Source organism: Aquarana catesbeiana, linkage group LG02 (genome assembly GCF_042186555.1).
Source record: "Aquarana catesbeiana isolate 2022-GZ linkage group LG02, ASM4218655v1, whole genome shotgun sequence".
In the NCBI taxonomy this organism is placed as follows: domain Eukaryota; kingdom Metazoa; phylum Chordata; class Amphibia; order Anura; family Ranidae; genus Aquarana; species Aquarana catesbeiana.
The window spans coordinates 290,344,169-290,371,430 of record NC_133325.1 but is presented as its reverse complement, the minus strand read 5'-3'; the positions used below and the strand labels follow the sequence as shown (position 1 = coordinate 290,371,430).

Below are 27,262 nucleotides of genomic sequence, written 5' to 3'. Positions count from 1 at the left end.
AATTCATTTTTTAATATTCAGAGCAAACTCCCCCATCCATGTCTCCATGCTTTATTTTGCTGAGATTTTGCCTTAAAAAACACCTCCTACAATTTCTAGCCATGACCATCTTGAGTAAGGACAGATCATTGATGTAGCATTTACATCCGGTTATCCAAATGCCTTTTAGCTCAGGCATGCAGGCAGGAGGGTGTGCTTAGCTGAGAAAGCCACTCCTCTCCTTCTGAAGACTCCCGTGATGTATGACATAATTTGCCTATGCATGGAAACCAGTAAGCAACTGAAGAAATAAAAAATAAAAATGTTTAAAACAAGTAAATATGATATACAGCATCTTCCTATCTATTTACTAATGCTAGCAGCATAAGGATTACAAATAGTCAATGTCGGGGTCGGCAACCAATCACGGGTAGGTGACAGGCAGACCGCGAAGAGATTCTTGCACTGCCGACCCCCGCCTTTTAGGCACTGGTCTATGTCTCTCCTCCCAGCCTCAAGCCTCCTCCAAGGCTCTGCGGCACCTTCTATGTCCTGTTCTCTCTCTCTCCCTCTCGCCTCCAACCTCCACCGCTGCTCATCAGTGAACAGTGGAGACCGGGAGGCAGCACAACTCAGGACGGAGGGCGAGAGGAGCAGCTGGCCAAATAACTTTTTAAGTTAAACCACAGATAATTGTTTGCTAGGACACAGGGTGGTCCTAAGCAACCAGGGGGAGGGGGGCAGAGGTTACTGCTATAGGGGAAAGGGGGGGGGAGCATTAGATACCACAGTTTAGGGGGGGGGGGGGCGGGTGAGAGATGTGAAGGGTGCAGAGGACACTGTTATGGGCAAGGTCACCCCCCATAGCAGTTTCCTCTACCAGCCTTCACTGCATCCCAAGTGCAATGCACTCCTCAACCCTGCATTCTGAGAGCAGCGCACTCCTCAACCCTGTATTCTGAGCGTAATACACTCCTTAACTCTGCACTCTGAGCGCAGCGCACTAGTGATCCCTACATTCTGAGCGTAATATACTCCCCAACCCTGAGGTAAACACACTCCTTAACCCTGCATTCTGAGGGTGACACTCCCGATCCCTGCATTCTGAGCGTAAAAAAAACACACTCCTTAACCCTGCATTCTGAGAGCAGCGCACTCATGATCCCTGCATTCTGCGTGTAATGCACTGGTGAACCCTGCATAACGCACTCCTAAACCCTGCACTCACTTGTAATACTTAAAATATTTTTACTTAGAACAAAAAAATGAATGGGGGGGGGGGTTGTCTTATAGTCTTTTTAAAGGGGGGGGGGGTGATCTTTGACTTCATCAGTGTTGTTCAAGTGGATTTCGGAGGTTGCCTACCCCTGGTCAATGTTGATTGAGTGATGCTCCACTTTAAGGTCTTATCAAACATATTAAGACAGGGACAGCATGCATATGGCCATACAAAATGAAAGGGGAGAGGTGCGGGGGTACCGTATAGAGGACTAGGGGGTCTAGTGTTTATGGAACTCACTTATGACAGACAATTTATATATAGTAAACATATAGGATTTTTTGTCAGGTTGCTCTAACAAGTTGATATAAGTATAGATGAAGGATGCCTCAGTAACTAGTACTCCAACTTTCCAGAGCTTTATGTACAATGTTATGCGATTTTCATTTTCCATAAATAAACAGACCTTTTTATGGGATTTATGCTCCAGCTTGTAAGGTGGAGAATCTAGAGATTCTTCATAACTGCAAAAAACTAGGATATTCCAACACCAAGTAAGTCTAAGCCACCAACATGTCCTACAGTAGCGCCTTCACACCAGGCACACTCAAGCATTGCTTCCTCACATTCATAACAAAGTATTTGCAGTATTGATGAATACTGGCTTTTTTTTTCTTTAAATCAGATTTTATAATAAATGGATTGTGTATAGACTTAAGTTTGTTTTTTTTTAATACCACAGCAACATTGAAAACAAAAACACAAAAAAACATACACAAAGCAAAAAAAAAAAAAAAAAAAAAAAAAAAACTTAAGTCAATACACAATCTATTTATTTAGCCTATAAATAAAAACAGTTTTCTTTATCCATACATCTATATTCTGGCAAAGGTAAGTCCTAACTCAGTCCCGTATCAATGTGGTCAAGCCACGGCAGCAGAGCAGTGAAGGAGAAAACTTACTTATTTACAAAATTTTATAACAGAAACAAAGAAAAACTTTTTTAGAATTTTTCAGTCTTTTCTGTTTACAGCGCAAAAAAACAAAAAAAAAACTGCAGAGGTGATCAAATACCACCAAAAGAAAACTATTTTTGGGAACAAAATGATAAAAATTTTATTTGGGTACAGTGTAGCATGACCTTGCAATTGTCATTGATAAAAAGGGACAGCACTGAAAATTGGCCTGGGCATGAAGGGGGGAAAGTGCCCTGTATTGAAGTGGTTAAAGTTAGCCTGTACCTGTGTGAGTATGCACCTTAAAGTATTTAGATATTCTCAACAAGCATTTGAAATGGTTTAAGGGTGCATTCACCGCTGGGAATGCACTCTTCCAATGATCACCTGCAAGATTAGCTGTTAGTAGGCAGTCCCATTAAAAGCAGGGGGAGGCTGCTGATTGCCGCAGCTCATTGTGCCCATTCGCATGTAATCGCTTCAGAAGCGATCTTATGCGAGTGATTGGCACGATTGGCTATGAGCGATTGCAGCCTCCCATTGTTTTCAATGGGGCAACATACTCGTAGCTAATCGCGGGGCAGCAAGAATACAGTAGGTGACCGCAAAATTGTGTCAATCTCGTCCCTGTTATCGGCGAGATTGACACCTGCGAGCCCCATCGCGGGAGCCAGCACTGAGCTGGCTCGTTCATCGGGAAAGGAAAAAGTGTTTTTCCCTTTCCCAAAGAGCGACAAGCATTCCTGACATGTGTTTGTATGAATCGTGAGGGGGAACACCATGCCAAATTTTAAATAAAAACCCGGCATGGAACCCCCTACGCCGAAAAAAACGGCGCGGGGGTCCCCCCCAAAATCCATACCAGACCTTTATCCGAGCACGCAGCACGGCCGGTCAGGAAAGGGGGTGGGGACAAGTGAGCGCCCCCCCGAACCGTACCAGGCCGCATGCCCTCAACATGGGGGAACCACCAATGCACCTTGTCCCCATGTTGATGAGGACAAGAGCCTCTTCCCGACAACCCTGGCCGTTGCTTGTCGGGGTCTGCGGGCGGGGGGGGGGGGGGCTTATCGGAATCCAGGAGCCCCCTTTAATAAGGCCCTGCAAGATTAGATTAGATCCTGGCCCCTCACCCTATGTGAATGAGTATGGGGTATCGTACCCCTACCCATTCACCTGGGGGAAAAAAAGAGTGTCAATAAAAATTGCAAGTTAGACTTACCGGTAACTTGTTTTCCAATAGGCTTTCAGGACAGCACCCGAGAGATCATGGCTCCTCCTCCCACAGGAAACACCTCATCAATTAAGTCTTTAAATTGGAGCCCTCCACGTTGCCTCGTCAGTTGTTTGTAGAGAACTCCAGCCCCAGCTGCAACACATAAGCGACAGTTATATCATAGTATTACAGCATTAGCATAAAAAAAGGGCGGGTTACTGCTGTCCTGAAAGCCTATTGGAAAACAAGTTACCAGTAAGTCTAACTTGCAATTTTCCAAAACGTCTTTCAGGACAGCACCCGAGAGGATAATCGAGACTTACTCCATTTAGGGTGGGACAATAGCCTGTAAGACTTTACTTCCAAAAGCCTGGTCCCCAGCCGTCATGAGGTCTAACCTATAATGACGGGCAAAGGTTGTCAGACTTTTCCAAGTAGCTGCCTTACAGATTTGTTCGGGGGTGGCGCCAGCTTTTTCTGCCCAACTCACCGCCGAAGCTCTTGTAGAATGAGCCCGGACATTCACTGGACTCTCTTGACCTGTAAGGGAATAGGCTTCTGAGATAGCCATTCTCAACCATCTGGCAATGGTTCCTCTAGAAGCTTGTCTTCCTCTTTTATTACCGGAAAATAAAACAAATAGAGCATCTGAACATCTAAAGTCTTTAGTGTTTTCCAAGTAACTCAAGACTGCTCTTTTAACATCCAGGGTATGGAATTCTTCTTCCTTCTTACACGATGGATTAGAACAAAAAGGTAGGAAGTATTATTTCCTGAGTTCGATTCTGGATCGAAGCGACCTTCGGCAAAAAATTAGGATCCGTCTTCAGAACAATTCGGTCTGAAAAAATGGAAAAGAAAGGCTCCCTGATTGATAAGGCTTGCAGCTCACTGACTCTTCGAGCTGTTGTAACAGCCACTAAAAAAACTGTTTTCAAAGTAATTAATTTCAGGGAGGCTAAATAAATGGGTTCAAAAGGTTCCTTGGTCAGGGCTTGTAGAACAACCGATAAGTCCCATGCTGGACAGCTTTTGATTACCACTGGTCTAGACTGGGTAAGAGCTTTGAAGAATCTTATTACTAGGGGTTCTGATGAAATGGATTTTTCCAGGAATACCTCCAGCGCAGCAACTTGAACCTTGAGGGTGCTGACCGCTAGGCCCTTGTCCGCCCCTTCTTGCAGGAACTCAAGAACAGAAGAAGTTTGTTTTGGTGATCTGTCAGATGCTGTGCACCAGGAGTTGAAGATTTTCCAAACTTTGGAATATATTGCTCTTGTAACCTTCTTTCTACTGGATAGGAGGGTAGCTACCAACCTATCCGAGAAACCTTTTCTCTTCAAGAGCTGTTCCTCAGTAGCCAGGCCGTGAGCTTTAGTTTTGCTACTTCCTGGTGAAGCAGAGGACCTTGTAACAGAAGGTCTTTTCTTAACGGAAGGTGCCAGTATGGTTTTAGTTGCATCTGAAGAAGGGATGAAAAATAAGGCCTTTTTGGCCATAAGGGAGTGATGAGGATCACTGTTGTATCCTCCTTCCTGATTTTTGCTATGACCCGAGAGATAAGCTGAAACGGGGGGAATGCGTAACAGAGGTGAAATTTCCAATCGTGCGCCAGAGCATCCACTCCCAGTGATGCCTCGTTCCTGTTCAGGGAGAAGAAGCGAGACATTTGCGAGTTTTCCTGGGTGGCAAAGAGATCCACTCTTGGGCACCCCCATTTCTGCACTATTAAATGGAAGACTTCTGGATTCAATTGCCACTCCGCTTCCAACATCTGGTTCCTGCTTAGGAAGTCCGCTACTCTGTTTAGGGTCCCTTTTAAATGGACCGCGGATAAGGATAGAGTATGGAGCTCTTCCCAACTCAGAATGCCTTTTGCCAGGCTTTGCAGAACTTTGCTTCTGGTTCCCCCCTGTCTGTTTATGTAAGCCACCGCCGTGGCGTTGTCTGACAGGATCTGAGTATGCTGCCCCTGGACTTCTTTCACAAAGGTCAGTAAGGCCATCTCTATAGCTTTTAGTTCCCTCCAATTTGAGGACCTCAGTGCATCTTTTGTGGCCCACGAGCCCGGGGCCCACCAGCCGCTCATATGAGCCCCCCAACCCCAGGAACTGGCATCGGTTGTCAACCTCACCTGAGTTGGGAAGGACCATAATAGACCCTCTGAATACCTTGTCTGGTTCTTCCACCACCAAAGACTTCTTTTTACTGAAGTAGGGATCTTCACTAATGAATCTAGTGAATCCTGCTGGTGATTCCAGGTTTTTAACAGGAAACTTTGCAGAGGTCTGAAGTGGAGCTTTGCCCACTGGATGGCCGGTATGGAAGAGGTCAGGGTTCCCAATGCTGACATGACCTTCCTGATGGACAGAAATTGATTGGACTGTAGCAGTGACACCACTTGTACCAACTTTTCCTGTTTTTCCTCTGGAAGAAAATTTTTTTGTTCCAAAGAGTTGATACGGAAACCCAGGAATAACACTTCCTGTGAGGGAATCAGATTTGATTTTTGAAGGTTTAAAATACACCCTATGGATTCTAGGTGAACACGGGCTCTGAGCAAGTTTTCTTGAAGACCTTCTCTGGTCTGAGCAAACAGCAGGTCTTCCAGATAAGGAATAGCTGAGATCCCCTCTAGACGCAGAGGCGCCAGAGCTTCGGCCATTATTTTCGTGAAGACCCTTGGGGATGATGACAGACCAAACGGGAGTGCTCTGAATTGTAGATGTACCACCTTCTTCCCTTCTTTCAGTGCTAACCTCAGATATTTCTGTGACCTGGGGGCAATAGGAATGTGGAGGTAGGCATCTTGTAAATCTATTGATGCCATATAGCACCCTTGATACAGGAGGTTTCTTACTGAAAATATTGAATTCATCCGAAACCTTCTGTACTCTACTGATTTGTTCAGCATTTTGAGATTCAGGATAAGACGTAACTTTCCTGAAGGTTTCTGAACCAGAAAAACATGTGAGTAGAACCCCTGGAAGAACTCCCCTGCCGGGACCGGAACAATGACTTTCTGATTTTTCAGTTCCTGAATTAGGGACTTCATGGCGAAAGCCTTGACTGCATCCCTTGGGACGTTTGTCACCAGGAATCTTTTTGGAGGCTCTTCCGTGAATTCTATCACATACCCCTGGGAGAGCATATTTACAACGAACTGATTTGAAGAAATGGCTCTCCACTGAGGAAGAAACTCCTGGAGTCTTCCCCCGACCTTGAAGGAGTCATTGTGGTTTTGCGGAGGCCGCAGGAGGATTGAAGAGGACTCCACCCCTACCTTTGGGCTTCTGAGAAGACCATGACTTCCTCTTGCCCTGCGTTTTTCCTTCCTGCTGACCTTTTTGGGGCCGAAAGAAACGCTTATGGGTTTGCACCTGCTTTTTCTTAACCGGAAACGACTTTTTCTTATCTGCCATACGGTCAAGAATGGACTCTAGCTCTGAACCGAATAGCAGATCACCTGCAAACGGAATACCACACAGTCTATTTTTAGATGCAGCATCCCCTGGCCACGTCTTCAGCCATAAGGCCCTTCTGGCAGAATTAGTTAAAGCTGCTGACCTTGCTGACATGCGGATAGATTCCGCAGACGCATCCGCAATATATCATATTGCTGCAGACAGGATTGAAAAAGAGTCTAGAATCTCCTGTTTTGAGGAATCTGCTATGACATGGGCTTTCAACTGGTTAACCCAGTGATCTAAGTTCCTTGCAACACAGGTTGTTGCCATTGCTGGTTTCAGATTGTGCATCACTGATTGCCAGGTTCTTTTAAGAAACAGGTCCATCCTTTTGTCCATAGGCTCCTTCAGAGTGCCCATATCCTCAAAGGCGAGGTCCGTAGACTTAGAGACCTGAGAAAAGGCAGAGTCCAATTTTGGAACCTTATTCCATATAGAATCTGGATTTTCCTGAAATGGAAATCTTTTCTTGTGAGCCCGGGAAAAGAAAGGCTTTTTCTCAGGTTCCAGCCACTCTTTTTTAATCATATCAGTGATAACTGAATGGACTGGAAAAGAACGGCCTTTTGAATCTCCTAAACCAGCATACATGCGGTCATGCAGGGAGAGTTCCTTCTTTTCCTCTTCTATCCCCAAAGTGGCATGGATTACCTTCAGAAGTCCTCCCACCTCTTCTAATGACAATTTGTATTTAGAAGCAACATCTGATTCATTTTCCTCCTCCTCAGAATCTGTATCATCTGGAGCGAGGGAAACGGACCCTTGGGAAGCGTCCTGGGATATCGGACCCCCAAAAATTATTATAAGAGCCGCCCTGGGGTTCTGAAGATGGCTGCGGAACCAAAGAATCCCTAGAGGGACCTGGTTCCTCTCTTAGGTTAGACCTAAAAGCTTGAAAGGTGGCCCGGAGCTCATCCTTTATTGTTGAAACCAAGTCGCCACATACGGATGGAGTCTCCTCTCTGACCAAACTTGTAATGCACTCTGCACAAAGCGTTTTGGTCCAAGCATCGCTTAATTTCTCTTTGCAGACAGGGCACCTTTTCTTGACTGGTTGGGTAGAACCTTTGGCCTGGACAAACAGAAAAGAGACATGGAACCATGCTTAAAAGGCTGCAATACAGCGCAAATAAGACACCCAGGTGCACTAAGGAAGATAACATCTCACTTTCCATGTGCCCAGCAAGCCACCACCACCTAATCCCCTGTTGTAGGGCAGATATACTAAATCTAGCCACTGCAACATACATTCCCATGGAGGGGAGGGGGGGGGGGGGGGGAGGGTGAGTAACCCCCCCACAGGAGAAAACGGCCCCGGGTAATAGAGGACACAGTCCCTTACCTTAGCCTTGCTGGCGCCTTGGCTTGCCCCCTTATCCGCTGCATCGCTATCCATAGCTGTCTGCGGTGCGTGGTGAAACGTCCGGTTCCAGATTCGAAAACGCCGCTGCGCTTACCTGGAACCGGAAATAAGGCACCAGGTGACCCTGCCCTCTCCCACTGCGCTTTGCGACCGGAAATGACGCGCGCGCCGACCCGGAAGTGCTGCCTCCTCCCATTACAGGACGTGGCTGAAGCGCTCTTCTGCCACCAGAAACATGGCGGCCGCCACCGCTCGTTCCTCCAATGCAGCCCGCAGGGAACAGAGGACGGCCGCCTGTCTGGCCAAAAAATTTGGAGGCAGCACCCCCAGACGTACAGGCTCTCCCCGAGCACGGGAGAGGGAGCCCACGGGACCATCCATCTGAGAGGCAAGTGGGAGGCTCACTCTCCTAGCCATAAAAAGACCTGACGGAGAAGACCGGGCCAACGCTAGCAAAAGAGCGGCAAAAGAGCAGAAGATAGTGGAGGAGCCCGGCAGAAGAACCGGAGAGCGGGAGAAGAGGCCGGAGAGAGCTGGGGAGTCAAAGAGACCCCCGGAGCTGCCCAATAAAATGACTTTAAAAACCTGTCTAGTGTGTTTTTATTGACACTTTTTTCCCCCTAGGTGAATGGGTATGGGTACGATGTAAAGGGGGCTCCCGGATTCCAATAAGCCCCCCGCCCGCAGACCCCGACAACCAACGGCCTTCCCCAAAGCACCAGCCCCCTCATGTTGAGGGCATGTGGCCTGGTACGGTTCAGGAGGGGGGGCGCTCGTCCCCACCCCCTTTCCTGACCGGCCGGGCTGCGTGCTCGCATAAGGGTCTGGTATGGATTTTGGGGGGACCCCCATTCCGTCTTTTCGGCGTAGGGGGTTCCCCTTAAAATCCATACCTGACCTAAGGGCCTGGTATGCTCTTGGAGGGGGAATTCTTTCTCGCACTCACTGCAATAGGAAAATGCGTTTTTCCTATTGCAGCCAGCACGAGATGTACAGTACCCTGTCGCCGAGAACCTGCACGATAGGATCGCGCTAGAAACACATTCTCACGGGCAGGTACTGTACCTGCATATTCGATACCTGGATCCCTTAGGTTCTATGTACCCCTCAGAGTGCACCCCTTCCCTCCATCATCCATACCAAAGCCCCTTTCACACTTGTGCGACTTGGGACTGCAAAGTCGCATGACAAACCGTACCCCATAATTTCCAATGAATACCACTCATATCTGTGCGACTTCAACGTAGTCTCGGAACTACTTTGGTCGGACTTTGATGCGACTTGAGGTCCATAGACCTCAAGATTACACAGGCATTGCTTCAAGTCATGGAAAAATTGTGTTAAAGTTGCAGCAAAAATTATGGCAAAATCGCTTGTCTTTCAGGTCACACAAGTGTGAAAGGGGCCCAACAGTCCTCAAACCAACACCAGCGATGCAACAGCATTTTTTTTTTCTTCACCGACACTGATATAGCCCCATTTTTCCCTCTTAGCTGCACTGCAAATACTCTGGAAATGTTCCCCTTTCAGTGACACCACCAACATGTGGACATTTTTTTCCTTTCAGTGGCACCACCAATACAGGGACATTTTTTTTGTTATCTCCATATTTGTACATCAGGTTACTATTAGTACTATTTCAGCATATGCCACAAACATTACATATATATTTTTACTCCGCACATAGCCATTAGTCCAGCCCCCTCCACCACTTGGGGGGCGCATTTCTGTTAACCCTGCCTTCTCCTTCACCCAAGGGGGAGTGCAGTTTGCCATCTTTGCCTCTGATGTGGAGGATGGGGGGGGGGGGGGGGAGACCCCCAACGTGGAGTTGGGAGGGGGGAGGGAAGAGACTCCCGACGTGGAGGAGGGAGGGAGGGAAGAGACTCCCGACGTGGAGGAGGGGGAGGGAGGGGGGAGGGGGAAAGAGACTCCCGACGTGGAGGAGGGGGAGGGAGGGGGGAGGGGGAAAGAGACTCCCGACGTGGAGGAGGGGGAGGGAGGGGGGAGGGGGAAAGAGACTCCCGACGTGGAGGAGGGGGAGGGAGGGGGGAGGGGGAAAGAGACTCCCGACGTGGAGGAGGGGGAGGGGGAAAGAGACTCCCGACGTGGAGGAGGGGGAGGGAGGGGGGAGGGGGAAAGAGACTCCCGACGTGGAGGAGGGGGAGGGAGGGGGGAGGGGGAAAGAGACTCCCGACGTGGAGGAGGGGGAGGGAGGGGGAAGGGGGAAAGAGACTCCCGACGTGGAGGAGGGGGAGGGAGGGGGGAGGGGGAAAGAGACTCCCGACGTGGAGGAGGGGGAGGGAGGGGGGAGGAGGGGGAGGGAGGGGGGAGGAGGGGGAGGGAGGGGGGAGGAGGGGGAAAGAGACTCCCGACGTGGAGGAGGGGGAGGGGGAGGGAGGAGGGGGAAAGAGACTCCCGACGTGGAGGAGGGGGGGGGGGGAGGGAGGGAGGGGGGAGGAGGAGGAAAGAGACTCCCGACGTGGAGGAGGGGGAGGGAGGGGGGAGGAGGGGGAAAGAGACTCCCGACGTGGAGGAGGGGGAGGGGGAGGGAGGGGGAGGGAGGGGGAGGGGGAAAGAGACCCCCGACGTGGAGGAGGGGGAGGGAGGGAAGAGACCCCCGACGTGGAGGACGGGGAGGGAGGGAAGAGACCCCCGACGTGGAGGACGGGGAGGGAGGGAAGAGACCCCCGACGTGGAGGACGGGGAGGGAGGGAAGAGACCCCCGACGTGGAGGGGAGGGAGGGAAGAGACCCCCGACCTGGAGGGGGGGGGGGGGGAAGAGACCCCCGACGTGGAGGAGGGGGGGAGGAAAGAGACCCCCGACGTGGAGGAGGGGGGGGAGGAAAGAGACCCCCGACGTGGAGGAGGGGGGGGGAGGAAAGAGACCCCCGACGTGGAGGAGGGGGGGGGAGGAAAGAGACCCCCGACGTGGAGGAGGGGGGGGGAGGAAAGAGACCCCCGACGTGGAGGAGGGGGGGGGGAGAGACCTCCGACGTGGAGGAGGGAGGGAAGAGACTCCCGACGTGGAGGAGGGAGGGAGGGAAGAGACTCCCGACGTGGAGGAGGGGGAGGGAGGGGGGAGGGGGAAAGAGACTCCCGACGTGGAGGAGGGGGAGGGAGGGGGGAGGGGGAAAGAGACTCCCGACGTGGAGGAGGGGGAGGGAGGGGGGAGGGGGAAAGAGACTCCCGACGTGGAGGAGGGGGAGGGAGGGGGGAGGGGGAAAGAGACCCCCGACGTGGAGGACGGGGAGGGAGGGAAGAGACCCCCGACGTGGAGGGGGGGGAGGAAAGAGACCCCCGACGTGGAGGGGGGGGGGAAAGAGACCCCCGACGTGGAGGAGGGGGGGAGGAAAGAGACCCCCGACGTGGAGGAGGGGGGGGAGGAAAGAGACCCCCGACGTGGAGGAGGGGGGGGGGAGGAAAGAGACCCCCGACGTGGAGGAGGGGGGGGGGAGAGACCTCCGACGTGGAGGAGGGGGGAGGAGGGAAGAGACCCCCGACGTGGAGGAGGGGGGGAGGGAAGAGACCCCCGACGTGGAGGAGGGGGGAGGAGGGAAGAGACCCCCGACGTGGAGGGGGGGGGAGGGAAGAGACCCCCGACGTGGAGGGGGGGGGAGGGAAGAGACCCCCGACGTGGAGGAGGGGGGGAGGGAAGAGACCTCTGACGTGGAGGAGGGGGGAGGAGGGAAGAGTCCTCTGACGTGGAGGAGGGGGGAGGAGGGAAGAGTCCTCTGACGTGGAGGAGGGGGGGAGGAGGGAAGAGACCTCTGACGTGGAGGAGGGGGGAGGAGGGAAGAGACCTCTGACGTGGAGGAGGGGGGAGGAGGGAAGAGACCTCTGACGTGGAGGAGGGGGGAGGAGGGAAGAGACCTCTGACGTGGAGGAGGGGGGAGGAGGGAAGAGACCTCTGACGTGGAGGAGGGGGGGAGGAGGGAAGAGACCTCTGACGTGGAGGAGGGGGGAGGAGGGAAGAGACCTCTGACGTGGAGGAGGGGGGAGGAGGGAAGAGACCTCTGACGTGGAGGAGGGGGGGGGGGAGAGATCTCTGACGTGGTGGAGGGGGGGGGGGAGGAGAGAGACCTCTGACGTGGTGGAGGGGGGGGGGGGGGGGGGAGACCTCTGACGTGGTGGAGGGGGGGGGGGGGGGGAGACCTCTGACATGGAGGAGGGGGAGAGAAACCTCTGACGTGGTGGAGGAGGAGGGGGGGGGGGAGACCTCCGATGCGGAGGGGGGGCCCTCAGATGTGGAGGGGGGCAGACCTCCGATGTAGAGGGAGGGCCTCCGATATGGAAGAGGGGGGGGGGGAGAGACCTCCGATGTGTACCAGTGTGATGAACATTGATCCCAGTGTGATGAACATTGATCCCAGTGTGATGAACATTGATCCCAGTGTGATGAACATTGATCCCTGTGTGATGAACATTGATCCCTGTGTGATGAACATTGATCCCTGTGTGATGAACATTGATCCCTGTGTGATGAACATTGATCCCTGTGTGATGAACATTGATCCCAGTGTGATGAACATTGATCCCAGTGTGATGAACATTGATCCCTGTGTGATGAACATTGATCCCTGTGTGATGAACATTGATCCCTGTGTGATGAACATTGATCCCTGTGTGATGAACATTGATCCCTGTGTGATGAACATTGATCCCTGTGTGATGAACATTGATCCCAGTGTGATGAACATTGATCCCAGTGTGATGAACATTGATCCCAGTGTGATGAACATTGATCCCAGTGTGATGAACATTGATCCCAGTGTGATGAACTGATCCCAGTGTGATGAACATTGATCCCAGTGTGATGAACATTGATCCCTGTGTGATGAACATTGATCCCAGTGTGATGAACATTGATCCCAGTGTGATGAACATTGATCCCTGTATGATGAACATTGATCCCTGTGACTGACTTGTATGAGGAGAGAGTGAAGAGGACAGACTCACTTCCAAGTTGAATGCGCTGCAGCCCTTGAGGAACTCCCTGATGTTTCCCAGGCACTCGGCCTCTGTGCGCGGCTCCGGGTACACCTGCGGGGACACACAGAGTCAGACATGTACAGTGCGCTCCCTATATACAGTATACACCCCCAGTGTACGGACCTGAGGGAGCCCCTTCCTCCCTCCTCTAATGCCTGTGCACCTTCTACCAGGAAGCAAATTCCAGCTCAGGAAATGACGTGCTGGGAAGAGCCCGGCTCCCCCAATGATGTGAATTCTACCTGATTCGGGAACCACTGGAGGAGACAACCACACTCAGCCCGACCAATCCCTGAGCGTCCGGCTTAACCCCATCACCGCCGGACTGCACACCATTGGTCATCTTCCTTGTTGCTGCAAGACAGACACAGCTTTCCGAGGAGTAACACGGGGACAGCAACCGGAAGAGTCCCGAACATTGCAAGATTTCACCTTCTTACCATCCAGCACAACGTATACATCGCCTGCTCATTCCCCCCGTTTAAAGAAAACTATTCTACATTGTCTTCCCAATTTGATTCATGCAATTATCATTGACATATGTCTCATGACATATCATGTCATGAGAAACAATGGATCATACATTACTATAAACAATAATAGATTACTACAATGGATCATACATTACTATAAACAATAATAGATTACTACAATGGATCATACATTACTATAAACAATAATAGATTACTACAATGGATCATACATTACTATAAACAATAATAGATTACTACAAACAATGGATCATACATTACTATAAACAATAATAGATTACTACAATGGATCATACATTACTATAAACAATAATAGATTACTACAAACAATGGATCATACATTACTATAAACAATAATAGATCACTACAAACAATGGATCATACATTACTATAAACAATAATAGATTACTACAAACAATAGATCATACATTACTATAAACAAGAGTTCATACAAGCCAGTAAATATGGGATCCTACATTACTATAAGCCTCCGATCATACCTTACGATACAATAATGGATCATAGGCTGTGATAAATATTGGTTTATTGATGAGTATAAGCAATGGATTACAAATTACAAAAAACAATGGATCATAGATCACTATAAACAATAGATCACTGTAAACAAACAAATATGCTATGATAAACATTGGATCATACATTACGATAAATAAGGGAGTTTATTTACTAAAGGCAAATCCACTCTGCACTGCAAGTGCACTTGGAAGTGCAGTCGCTGTAGATCTGAGGGGAAGCTCTGAAATGTGGGGAAGCTCTGCTGATTTCTATCATCCAATCACGTACAAGAAAAAATGCAGTTTTTTATTGTCCTTGCACATCCCCCTCAGATCTACAGCGACTGCACTTGCAGTGCAAAGTGGAGTTGCCTTTAGTAAATAATCCTCAATGTGTTGCAGGCTGCAGAGACAAAGGAGACAGCAACAATAGAATGATATGAGGTTTGGTTGCTATATACAGTTTGTTAACTAGGGTTCAATAACACTTAAAGTGGTTGTAAACTCTTACCTATACCCAGTGAATTGGCTCCAGACCTTTTACATTGCATGGTATACAGTGGGGCAAAAAAGTATTTAGTCAGCCACCAATTGTACAAGTGCTCCCACCTAAAAGGATGAGAGAGGCCTGTAATTGTCATCATAGATATACCTCAACTATGAGAGACAAAATGTGGAAACAAATCCGGACAATCACATTGTCTGATTTTTGAAATAATTTATTTGCAAATTATAGTGGAAAATAAGTATTTGGTCACCTACAAACAAGCAAGATTTCTGGCTCTCACAGACCTGTATCTTCTTCTTTAAGAGGCTCCTCTGTCCTCCACTCATTACCTGTATTAATGGCACCTGTTTGAACTTGTTATCAGTATAAAAGACACCTGTCCACAACCTCAAACAGTCAGCCTCGGTTCACACCAGAGGCGGCACGACTTGCAGGTCGCCTCACCGAGGCGACCTGCACACGACTGCCCGGGCGACTTGCAAAACGACTTCTGTATAGAAGTCTATGCAAGTCGCCCCAAGTTGCCCCCAAAGTCGTACAGGAACCTTTTTCTAAGTCGGAGCAACTTACGTCGCTCCCCATAGCACAGAACGGGAGGCAACTTGTCAGGCGACTAGGTCGCCTGACAAGTCGTCCCTGTGTGAACTGAGCCTCACACTCCAAACTCCACTATAGTGAAGACCAAAGAGCTGTCGAAGGACACCAGAAACAAAATTGTAGACCTGCACCAGGCTGGGAAGACTGAATCTGCAATAGGCAAGCAGCTTGGTGTGAAGAAATCAACTGTGGGAGCAATAATTAGAAAATGGAAGACATACAAGACCACTGATAATCCCCCTCGATCTGGGGCTCCATGCAAGATCTCTGCCTGTGGGGTCAAAATGATCACAAGAACGGTGAGCAAAAATCCCAGAACCACACAGGGGGACCTAGTGAATGACCTGCAGAGAGCTGGGACCAACGTAACAAAGGCTACCATCAGTAACACACTACACCGCCAGGGACTCAGATCCTGCAGTGCCAGACGTGTCCCCCTGATTAAGCCAGTACATGTCCGGGCCCGTCTGAGGTTTGCTAGAGAGCATTTGGATGATCCAGAAGAGGATTTGGAGAATGTCATATGGTCAGATGAAACCAAAGTAGAACTGTTTGGTAGAAACACAACTCGTCGTGTTTGGAGGAGAGAGAATTCTGAGTTGCAACCAAAAAACACCATACCTACTGTGAAGCATGGGGGTGGCAACATCATGCTTTGGGGCTGTTTCTCTGCAAAGGGAACAGGACAACTGATCCGTGTACATGAAAGAATGATTGGGGCCATGTATCGTGAGATTTTGAGTGCAAACCTCCTCCCAATAGCAAGGGCATTGAAGATGAAAAGTGGGTCTTTCAGCATGACAATGATCCCAAACACACCACCCGGGCAAAGAAGGAGTGGCTTCGTAAGAAGCATTTCAAGGTCCTGGAGCGGCCTAGCCAATCTCCAGATTTCAACCCCATAGAAAACCTTTGGAGGGAGTTGAAAGTCTGTGTTGCCCAGCGACAGCCCCAAAACATCACTGCTCTAGAGGAGATCTGCATGGAGGAATGGGCCAACATACCAGCAACAGTGTGTGACAACCTTGTGAAGACTTACAGAAAACGTTTGACCTCTGTCATTGCCAACAAAGGATATATAACAAAGTATTGAGATGAACTTTTGATAGACAAAATACTTATTTTCCACCATAATTTGCAAATAAATTCTTTCAAAAATCAGACAATGTGATTGTCTGGATTTGTTTGCACATTTTGTCTCTCATAGTTGAGGTATACCTATGATGACAATTACAGGCCTCTCTCATCTTTTTAAGTGGGAGAACTTGCACAATTGGTGGCTGACTAAATACTTTTTTGCCCCACTGTATGTGCATTCATTCAGTACCATTGAAAAAAATCTGGCAGGGGAATTTTTGCATTTTTGAGGTGTATTGAGAGCCCATTAAAAAGGAATAGGCTGCCTTGATGCAGCGTGTTTCGTGATTTAACAAATACAAAGGTGTGAAGGCACCCCAGGGGGATTTTGTCCCTATCTGCACTAAAAACTGAAACTGGGGAGCTGCTGAGTGTATAAATATGTCAAGATGTATTTACTGAACACAATAGAGCTTTCATTACCTGTGGTTCATCAGCCCTGGATGCAAACTGTACACATACAGTAATACACAAACACCCGCCAAAATAAATGCAACCCCCCCCCCCCCCACCACCACGTTCGATGGGCAGTACCGCTGCCAAACATGACCCATTCAAGCTAATGCAATGAAGGCAATTGCAGGGCAGTGGTGCAGGATTTTAAGGCTTCATGTACACGGGGACGTTGCTTAACCACCCCAGAAAGATTTAACTTGACAGCTAGAATCTGACATTTAAAAACGTCCGTTTAGCTGTGTTTACATGACGTGTTTACATGACATGTTTAGCGCCGTTTAGCAGCGTTTGCGTTTAAGAGCATTTTTGTTAAAATGAAAAACGTCTGTAAACAAAATGCTGCTAAACACAAATTACTGTGATTACACACATTTACAAGTTGTTACAGGTATTTGGCGTTCCAAATGCCTCTAAAAACCCATCCTGAATGCATTTTTTGGTGTTCCAAAAAATTATTCTAAACACAATTACCTAGAAATGACTATAAGGCTTCATGTACACGGGACGTTGTTAAACCTCTCCTGAACGATTTAACTTGACAGCTAAAAACCAGCTTCTAAAAATGGCCATTTAGCCGCGTTTACATGCCTGAATGTGCTTGAAATGCCTCTAAACTCAGCTTCTGAACGCATTTTTTTGGGTTCCAAAAAAAGCCTCTAAACGCAACTGCCTAGAAACGACAAATACATGTACATGTATTGATAAGATTACATAGAGGAGACTTCAGGGGCAGTTGAAAAAAATGCCCAACTACTCCTAAAAACCAGTTTACCAGCAGCAGTGTACATGAGGCTCAAGTTAAAACAGGCGCTGAGGAGGCAACCTATTGCCTCGCAGCCACATGTCACCCACCCTCTCAAAAGAGATCCACTGTAGATTGCTTCTCAAAGGGATGGTGTGGGCTGACACCAGTGTAAACAGGCCCTTAGTAAGGTTTTCAATGGGAAGTCATTTAGGTAAAAGAGGAAACTGACTGGGTTGTTGCCAAGGTCCATAACACTTTCAATAATTAAATAGCAGAAGTAATTTTAGAGGTATTTTTTCAGGGACAACTGAACAGCACAAAGGGCAGAGGGTTGCAAAGGAGAATTATACAGCTGTGAGCAATGTATACTTTTGTGCAGAATGATAAAATGGTCACATTCTGCAACATTTGTAATATTTCTAGATGTTGCCACTTTGCCATGAAGTGTGGTGTTTTGGCAGCTACATTGTGTATCTGAGTTGCTTGAAATGTTTCCTGTCTTGTAGTATGACATGCTAGACAAGCTAGACAGCATGAGCACAATGATTGGACTGGAGGGGGGATTGTTATTCACCTTGGATTTGTATGCTGCTCGTATAACCATTTTTTATAGGAATAGTGCTAGTACACTCTTGTCAACGTCAAAAATTACCAAAATAATACAAGCTAACCTACTAACTGCATTTGCAAAGTGCAGTTTATTTATCTTTAGTAAATCCACCCCAATGGGGTGGGTTTACTAAAGCTTGAGAGTGCAACATCAGGATAACTTCTGCATAGAGACCAATCAGCTTCCAGGTTTTATTGCCAAAGTTTATTGGAACAAGCTGAGGTTAGAAGCTGATTGATTTCTATGCAGAAGTGAGCCTGATTTTGCACTCTCCTGATTTAGTAAATAATCCCCAATGTTCAAACAAGATCTATGGCCCTGGTATATCTGCCTATAGGGTGGCTCCACTGCAATGTAGAGTCTCCTTGGATCTACCCTGATGTATTCTATGCATTAAGGTGAAAAACCTTCTATAGTGCAGCTTTTACTCACCTGAGCTCGGTCTTCCCAGCGCAGAGAACGAGCACACCAGCTCCAGCCGGTGTCTCGGGTCCTGATTGGATAGATTGATAGCAGCACGGCTACTGGCTCCCCCTGCTGTCAATCAAATCCAATGATGTGGGAGTCGGGGGCTGAGTCCTGCTGTCTCTGTCAATAGACGCAGCAGCAGGATACGGGAGTGTGCCCGCACGAGTGCCCGAGGGAGAGCGCTTCTCCAAAGGGGCACTCAAGAAGAGGAGGAGCGCCGCTGAGGGACCCCAGAAGAGGAGGATCGGGGCCACTCTGTGCAAAACCAACTGCACAGAGGAGGTAAGTATGACATGTTTGTTATTATCCTTTAAAGTGGTTGTAAACCTCAGACATGAAATATGAACAAGGCAAATTCCTCTATAGTGTGTACTTGTCTCAATGAAAAGCAATAAGTGTCATTTCTGTCTGCTGCTTCATTCCTCTGCTATCAGCATGGATCACTTCTGACAAGTTTTCCTGACACCAAGAGAAAAAAGGTGACAGGGGAGGGAGCTCCAGCTGATTAACAGCTTCAGCTTTGTTCCTGTGTGCTGTGTGGTGGGGAGTGTGTCCCCTCCCTCCAATCAGCTCTCAGAGCTCTCCCCACTGAGCTCTGCAGAATGTAACTTCAGCTTTCCGCCCCCTTTTTTTCGGAACTCTCATACAAGCTTTATAAATTCAGCACTTTGAACAGGTGTAGAGAAGACTACAGATAAACAGGTACAACTTATGTAGGAGAATTTGTTTCATCTCTGTGTATCACCTGAAGCCAGTCACTTCACTGGGTATATGTAAGGGTTTACAACCACTTTAAGTGTTCTCAAAATCCCCCCTACCCTATTAAAGTAAGCATACAGAAAGCTAGGGATATTTTTTAAAGTCGACCTTGAGAGTTTAATTTACTTTGTAAAATATCATGTTACTGCATTGGATTAATGAAGTCTGCTATTGTCAATTTTTAATAACACCAAAATATGTGCTGTTAGGTTAAAATGTGTTAAGACTGCGAGTAAAAATTAGATTTTTAATATTTGACCTTTTTGAAAAAGCAGAGCTATTTTTAAATGTCCTTTTATCAATGACACTGGCAATGAGATTGGACAGTCTGAAATGATGGCCCCAGGCACACATCAATTCATCATGTTGAATGAAAATATAATCTACTTAGAACTAGTGTCGGTCAAGAAAAGATCTGTGAGCTATTTCTAGTAATAATAATACTTACAGTGCTCTCAGACTGCCATGAATCAAAAGAGATGATATGTAAAGGGAAACAGTTGATTTACATACTATGGATCACGTGATCCTTAAGGGAAAAAAAGATTAAAAATGCCTTTTTAATGCATATTCTGTTTTCTGATCTCTGAGCATCCAATACTCACTGCCTTTCAAAGATGCTAGTAAGTTTAAATGTGCACCTTACATGTGTACGTCATCAACACTGAGGCTGCATTCACACCTGAGCATAGCGTCTTTGAGCGTTTTTTCCCCGCGTTTTTGCGCGACTTGTGTGTTTGTATGCAACGTTTTTGGGCTTTGGCATTTTTTTTTATTAGCCAGTAGAGAAAACTATTGTGTTGCATCATTTGTTGCTAGGTATTTCAGCTTTTTTAGCTTTTCCATTAGCCTTTATTTCTTCTTTTATTATTATTATTCATTTATTATAATGTTTTTATGTTAGGGTAAGGGGTTCGAGTTCAGTTTAGGTTAGGTTGGGGTTAGGAGTTGGGATTAGGGTTACTTATTATTATTTTATTTATTTTTACTTTATTTTATCTATTATTATATGAATAAATAACTAAACACCCTAACCCTAACACAAGTTATTATTATTATTATTATTAATATTGTCATTATTAATGTATTTTTTTGTTCGTGTTCGGGTGTTTATTGTTATTTTATTAGTAGTATTATTAATATTATTAATATGTAAATCCAGGAAGTGAACAGGCAGCAGCTTCAGCTGCTCACAGTTAAAATGGATGCAGCCAGCCTTAGTGGAGGGAGATTTCTGCAGCATATTTTGCAAGTACAGAATCACAGTATATATATAGATATATATCTATATATATCTATATAGATATATATCTATATATATATATAAAATAATATGCAAAGTGGTTGGAGTGAAGCTTCAGAATGGCAAAGATGTTTTTATTACAAATTATGTGAGCAGACTGCAGTTCCTCATGTAAATGGATACATTCTGCTGGAGAGTTTGAGCTTGTAAAAAACCAATAGACTTGCTGGCTGGATCACCAGATGAAGATATAAAAAAAGAAAGCCTAAAAAAGAAAACTAATGCAGCCATTACATCTAAGAATTGGTAAGCTGCAATATAATAAATGCTTGATTTTGAGTTTAATACTGCTGTAGATGTAAGTGATGATGTTGAGGGACCACTCACAGCCCAGAGCAGAGGAAAGAAGAGTGCAGTACCAAGTCCTGCCAGAGTGGGGTGTAAAGTTAGTAATACATCCACTTTAGATACCCCTAGCCCTAACACGCATTTAACCCATACAGTGCTAGGGGGATGCAATCTTTATCTGGTCAATGATTTTCCACCCAGCTTTTGTTGGACTGCAGGGCCATCCACAGCTCAAATTTACATTTATTCATTAGGAATCAACCTAAATTCAAGCCATCTATAGGGACCTTAAAAGTAATTGGACAAGCCATTCATCTCATGTAAAGAATTTATCATGCACACAACTGGATATTGAAGTGAACAAAACTTCACTAAGCTAAGACTTTTTTCTCCTTTAGCAGGTCCAGCCCATTCAATCCTGGGTGCTAGGTGGGGGTCTGAAAGCTATTGTTACATGATTGGTTCCAGGGTTGTAATAGAGGTAAAACTACTAGGAAGAGCAGTGAGACAATCGCTTGTCCAGGAATTTACACTTTTCTGGGGTCTGGACATACATGTTATACATAATACTGGTGTGGCCTGGTTGACATGGTTGCAAGGCAGTAATCAATTTTTTTCCAGGTTTAGGTAACTATGTCTGGCTGCTTAAGGCTATAACGGTTTGAACCGTTAATGGGCAGGCTGATCGATTGATCAACTTGAGTAAAACCAGCCTGCCGGATTCTCTTGCGATTATCGCTAATGGCTGCTGTAGCCCCTAGTGATAATCACTGTCTTCTCCCGGCGGGAAATAGTTCCCCCCCACCGCCGGGAGAAGACAATGGCCCGACAGGTTGCGGTCTGAAAAAAGTAGAAGAGGATGCATTTTTATGCAGTACAGCAGTACAGCCTGCAGTGAAGTACTACATTTTTTGGCATTTCAATAAAGAAATAAAAAGGTACAGAGCATGATGTGCCCGCTGGTGTGAGTGGGCCCTAAAGCAGGAAATGACATGAAATTATTAAATAGACTAGGTAGCAATTATATACAGCATGTTATATAACTTTTTTCTTTACTTAATTCAAGTTTTCAATTAAAGTGTAACTAAAAGCAAAACCTTTTCTTTTCATTTTGGATAGAGTAAGTTATGACCTTTTTGTATTTTGCCAACTCTGTCTTATTGGGGAGATTTGCCTTCACTTCCTGTCCCAAAACAGGAAATGAGAGGAAACCCCTCCAAAGTGAGGGAATTTCGGTGTGTCACCAGGGTCACCTGAACTAATGTCACCATTGGAAGATTTTTCTTCTATTTACGTTCCGGTGACAACCCAAAAAATTGGATTTTCTTTCACTTTAAATGGTAACAGTAAACGGGACACATAGAAAGGGTGAATCTCCCTTTTTCTGCCTCGAAACTCACCTCAATGTTAGCCAATTTGTCCATACACACTATGGCTTTTTCAGGAGTTTACAGGCATATGCTCTTACAGGCAGAAAACCGAGATCGGTATTGTGGTATGTCAGACTGATGTGGTATGGTGAGCTGAATGCTGATAAAAGCACGTTTATGAGCGTTTATGCGCGTTTTTCAGCATTCAGCGTTTTCTGTGGTCAGAAGAACTGTTCTTGAACGCAATTTTAGGGCGGTCAGACAACAGCCCATAAACTCCCCAGCTGACAAACTGCAATAAACATCCATGTGTGCATGGACACATAGGATAGCACAGAGGGGAGTTTAAGGGCTGTTAATAAAAACTCCCAAAAACTTCAGTTTATCAGTTTTAGTGTGCATGAGGCCTAAAGCTTTCTTCTGATTAACCATATCAGCTTGCCCTCCTCTAAATATGGAAAAAAAACATGTTTGAGCTGAGCATTCATGTCTATGTAGGTGTCAGCTGTCAGAGATTCCAGCGAATGATCAGGTTGTACCTGCCAACACCCTTCATGTCTATGTAAAGTCATAGAGAGATGTAATAAACCAGTATATTATTCAAACCATCCATGCTGACTAGAAGCTGAAATTCAGGATAGACTTTGCATTTCTATACTTTTTGTGTCTTAAAGTGGCATTAAGCAATATCCTTATCCTAAATCATTTGTGCACAGCCACTACTTAATAGCCTTATAAGGTATCATGGTTTAGGCATGGTAATAAGGCTTTTTACAACCTCTCCTGAATGATTTAACTTGACAGATAGAAGCGTTTCAAAAAAATATATATATAATTTTTTTTTAAATGGCAAAAAACGTCTATAAACAAAACACTGTTAAACGCGGGTTACCGCGTTTAGAAGCGTTTGGCATCTGAAACGTCGGAAACTTCGGCGTCTGAACTCATTTTTTTACCTTAAAAAAAAGGCCTATAAACTCAACTGCCTAAAAATGACAGTAAACGAACCTTTGTACATGTACACATAAGATAACATTGGATGAGTTCACGGGCAGCTGAAAAAAGTGTCCAACTGCCTCTGAACGTCCGTTTACCAGCAGCAGTGTACATGAGGCCTCAGCAGCTCAAGAGCCAAACAGTGCATTGTGGGGCGCAGATAAAAATGTGAGCCCAATTAATGAGGAGGATCTTTTATTGGAAGTTGACTGAGTTCTCTAAGGACCCTGTTACAACACAGGTAGCTGACACTTTGGGGGAGATTTACTAAAACTGGAGCACTGGGCAGCTTCTAACTTCAGCTTGTTCAGACTGGGATCAGCATGAGGTCCAGTGCGTTCCTGTTCACCAGTTCAGGTGCGAATCAGGTGTGAATTGTTGCCTGAATTCGCACCTGAACCGGACCCAAACACACACACAGGACCCTTTTGGAATGCAGGCCATGGCCGCCCCAGGACTGTGTGAAGCGTCTCTATTAAAAGCCAGTCACACTCGCATGTCATGCGAATTGGATGCAGGGAATCCGCATCCAATTCGCACATATGTGAACCAGGCCTAAATTAGGCTTTGGCAATAAACCTGGAAGTTTCTACGCAGACCTGCACCAAATTTTGCACCCTTCAGTTTTAGTAAATAACCCCCTTTATGGTACTTGCTATTTCATAGCAAAACCTTTGAGCATATTTATAAAGCTGTGAATGTCCATTTTACCAACTATTAGTTGTTGATCCCCACTATTGAGTTCTTCACCATCTTCCACTGGGGTTAAAATGCACATTTTTGCCATGTTTGCCATTATTCACCACATTTCCCATTTGTTATAACTTGAGTTAACGTTTAAAGTAGAAGTTCAGGCTAAAACTAACTCTAAATCGACTGGCAGCCATAATCTAATGTCCCGTACACACGGTCGGACATTGATCGGACATTCCGACAACAAAATCCTAGGATTTTTTCTGACGGATATTGGCTCAAACTTGTCTTGCATACACACGGTCACACAAAGTTGTCGGAAAATCCGATCATTCTGAACGCGGTGACGTGAAACACATACGTCTGGACTATAAACGGGGCAGTAGCCAATAGCTTTCATCTCTTTATTTATTCTGAGCATGCGTGGCACTTTGTCCGTCGGATTTGTGTACACACGATCGGAATTTCCGACAGCGGATTTTGTTGTCGGAAAATTTTATAGCATGCTCTCAAACTTTGTGTGTCGGAAAATCCGATGGAAAAAGTCAGATGGAGCCTACACACAGTCGGAATTTCCGACAACATGCTCCGATCGCACATTTTCCGTCGGAAAATCCGACCGTGTGTACGGGGCATAAGACTAATCTATCTTAACCTGTGAAGCAAAAATCATACAAAAAAATACATACCTTTTCTGCAGCCGATCCGGTCAGGTCTCTAGCAGTGGATGCTGAGTGGAAGAGACAGCAGACAACGGCTGAGAAATGCCTTGGATGTGACATTACCCATACTATGGGGCTTCCATTGTTGGCTGCTTCTCCTGCACACGCCTACACAGAGAAGCCACCGCTGACAGCTCAGCGTTAGACCAGACTGGCTGCAGAAAAGGTATGTATAGCGATTTTTGCTTTACAGGCTTATATAGATTAGTCTTATGTCCCGTACACACAGTCGGATTTTCCGACAGAAAATGTGTGATAGGACCTTGTTGTCGGAAATTCCGACCCTGTGTAGGCTCCATCACACATTTTCCATCGGATTTTCCGACACACAAAGTTTGAGAGCTTGTTATAAAACTTTCCGACAACAAAATCCGTTGTCGGAATTTCCGATCGTGTGTACACAAATCCGACGCACAAAGTGCCATGCATGCTCAGAATAAATAAAGAGATGAAAGCTATTGGCTACTGCCCCGTTTATACGTGTTTTACGTCACCGCGTTCAGAACGATCGGATTTTCCGACAACTTTGTGTGACCGTGTGTATGCAAGACAAGTTTGAGCCAACATCCGTCAGAAAAAATCCTAGGATTTTGTTGTCGGAATGTCCGATCAATGTCCGACCGTGTGTACGGGGCATTAGAATGTGGCTGCCAGTAGATTTATAGGGCGTACACACGGTCGGACTTTGTTCGGACATTCCGACAACAAAATCCTAGGATTTTTTCCGACGGATGTTGGCTCAAGCTTGTCTTGCATACACACGGCCACACAAAGTTGTCGAAAAATCCGATCGTTCTGAACGCGGTGACGTAAAACACGTACGTTGGGACTATAAACGTGGCAGTGGCCAATAGCTTTCATCTCTTTATTTATTCTGAGCATGCGTGGCACTTTGTCCGTCGGATTTGTGTACACACAATCGGAATTTCCGACAACGGATTTTGTTGTCGGAAAATTTTATCTCCTGCTCTCCAACTTTGTGTGTCGGAAAATCCGATGGAAAATGTCCGATGGAGCCCACACACGGTCGGAATTTCCGACAACACGCTCCGATCGGACATTTTCCATCGGAAAATCCGACCGTGTGTGCGGGACATTAGAGTTAGTTAGTTTTAGGCTGAACTTCTACAGTTCAGGTTCGGTAGGATTTTCCAAAAACCCCCCTATCCATTTCTGTATTCTCTGGATAGTACATACCAGTGTTACTCCTGTTATTAATGGTGCACCTCCTCCCATTACAGATGCAGCTGTTAAGGGGACCACTCCAAAAATACAGCTGACCCCTCATGCCCCTCTGTCCTGCTGTTTGAAGCACTGCATGCCTGAATATTAGACTCCTTTTACACTGGAGCGGTGCGCTGGCAGAACTCTCAAAAAAGTCCTGCAAGCAGCATCTTTGAGGCGCTGTAGGAGCGGTGTATACACTGCTCCTAAAGCGCCCCTGCCTATTTAAATCAAACGCCAAAGCGTTTTACCACCGACGCTGCTCAGTGTGAAAGTGCCCTTACAGTATTGCGCCTGACAGTGACCACTCTGGTGCAGTGCGTTCTTCCCGCTCCAGCTGTGCTCAGTAACGACCACTCTGGTGCAGTGCGCTCTCTTCACTCCAGTTATGCACGGTAGCGACCACTCTGGTGCAGTGTGTTCTTCCCGCTCCAGCTGTGCTCACTAACGACCACTCTGGTGCAGTGCGCTCTCCCCACTCCAGCTGTGCTCAATAGTGACCACTCTGGTGCAGTGCGCTCTCCCCACTCCAGCTGTGCTCAGTAGTGACCACTCTGATGCAGTGCGCTCTCCCCGCTCCAGCTGTGCTCAGTAGCAACCACTCTGGTGCAGTGCGCTCTCCCCGCTCCAGCTGTGCTCAGTAGCGACCACTCTGATGCAGTGCGCTTTCCCCGCTCCAGCTGTGCTCAGTAGCGACCACTCTGGTGCAGTGCGTTCTCCCCGCTCCAGCTGTGCTCAGTAGCAACCACTCTGATGCAGTGCGCTCTCCCCGCTCCAGCTGTGCTCAGTAGCAACCACTCTGATGCAGTGCGCTTTCCCCACTCCAGCTGTGCTCAGTAGCGACCACTCTGGTGCAGTGCGTTCTCCCCGCTCCAGCTGTGCCCAGTAGCGACCACTCTGATGCAGTGCACTCTTCCCGCTCCAGCTGTGCTCAGTAGCGACCACTCTGATGCAGTGCGCTTTCCCCGCTCCAGCTGTGCTCAGTAGCAACCACTCTGGTGCAGTGCGTTCTCCCCGCTCCAGCTGTGCTCGGTAGCGAACACTCTGGTGCAGTGCGTTCTCCCCGCTCCAGCTGTGCTCAGTAGCGACCACTCTGGTGCAGTGCGTTCTCCCCGCTCCAGCTGTGCTCAGTAGCGACCACTCTGGTGCAGTGCGCTCTCCCCGCTCCAGCTGTGCTCAGTAGCAGTC

At 47.1% G+C, this 27,262-nt stretch overlaps 1 protein-coding gene across 7 annotated transcripts in view; it reads right to left on the bottom strand.

Moving 5' to 3' along the window:
- Positions 1-27,262, bottom strand: part of ARHGEF7 (Rho guanine nucleotide exchange factor 7) — a 271,356-nt gene that overhangs the window by 227,968 nt on the left and 16,126 nt on the right. For 4 of the 7 annotated variants that reach the window (XM_073614508.1, XM_073614509.1, XM_073614511.1 and 1 more), the window contains exon 2: positions 13,160-13,243. The exons of 2 other annotated variants lie outside the window; for them this stretch is intronic. In XM_073614508.1, coding sequence (XP_073470609.1) covers positions 13,160-13,243 — 84 coding nt within the window. Of the gene's footprint in view, positions 1-13,159; positions 13,244-13,315; positions 13,429-27,262 lie in introns of those variants that run through there. One more of the 7 variants, XM_073614514.1, reaches the window with a different exon arrangement.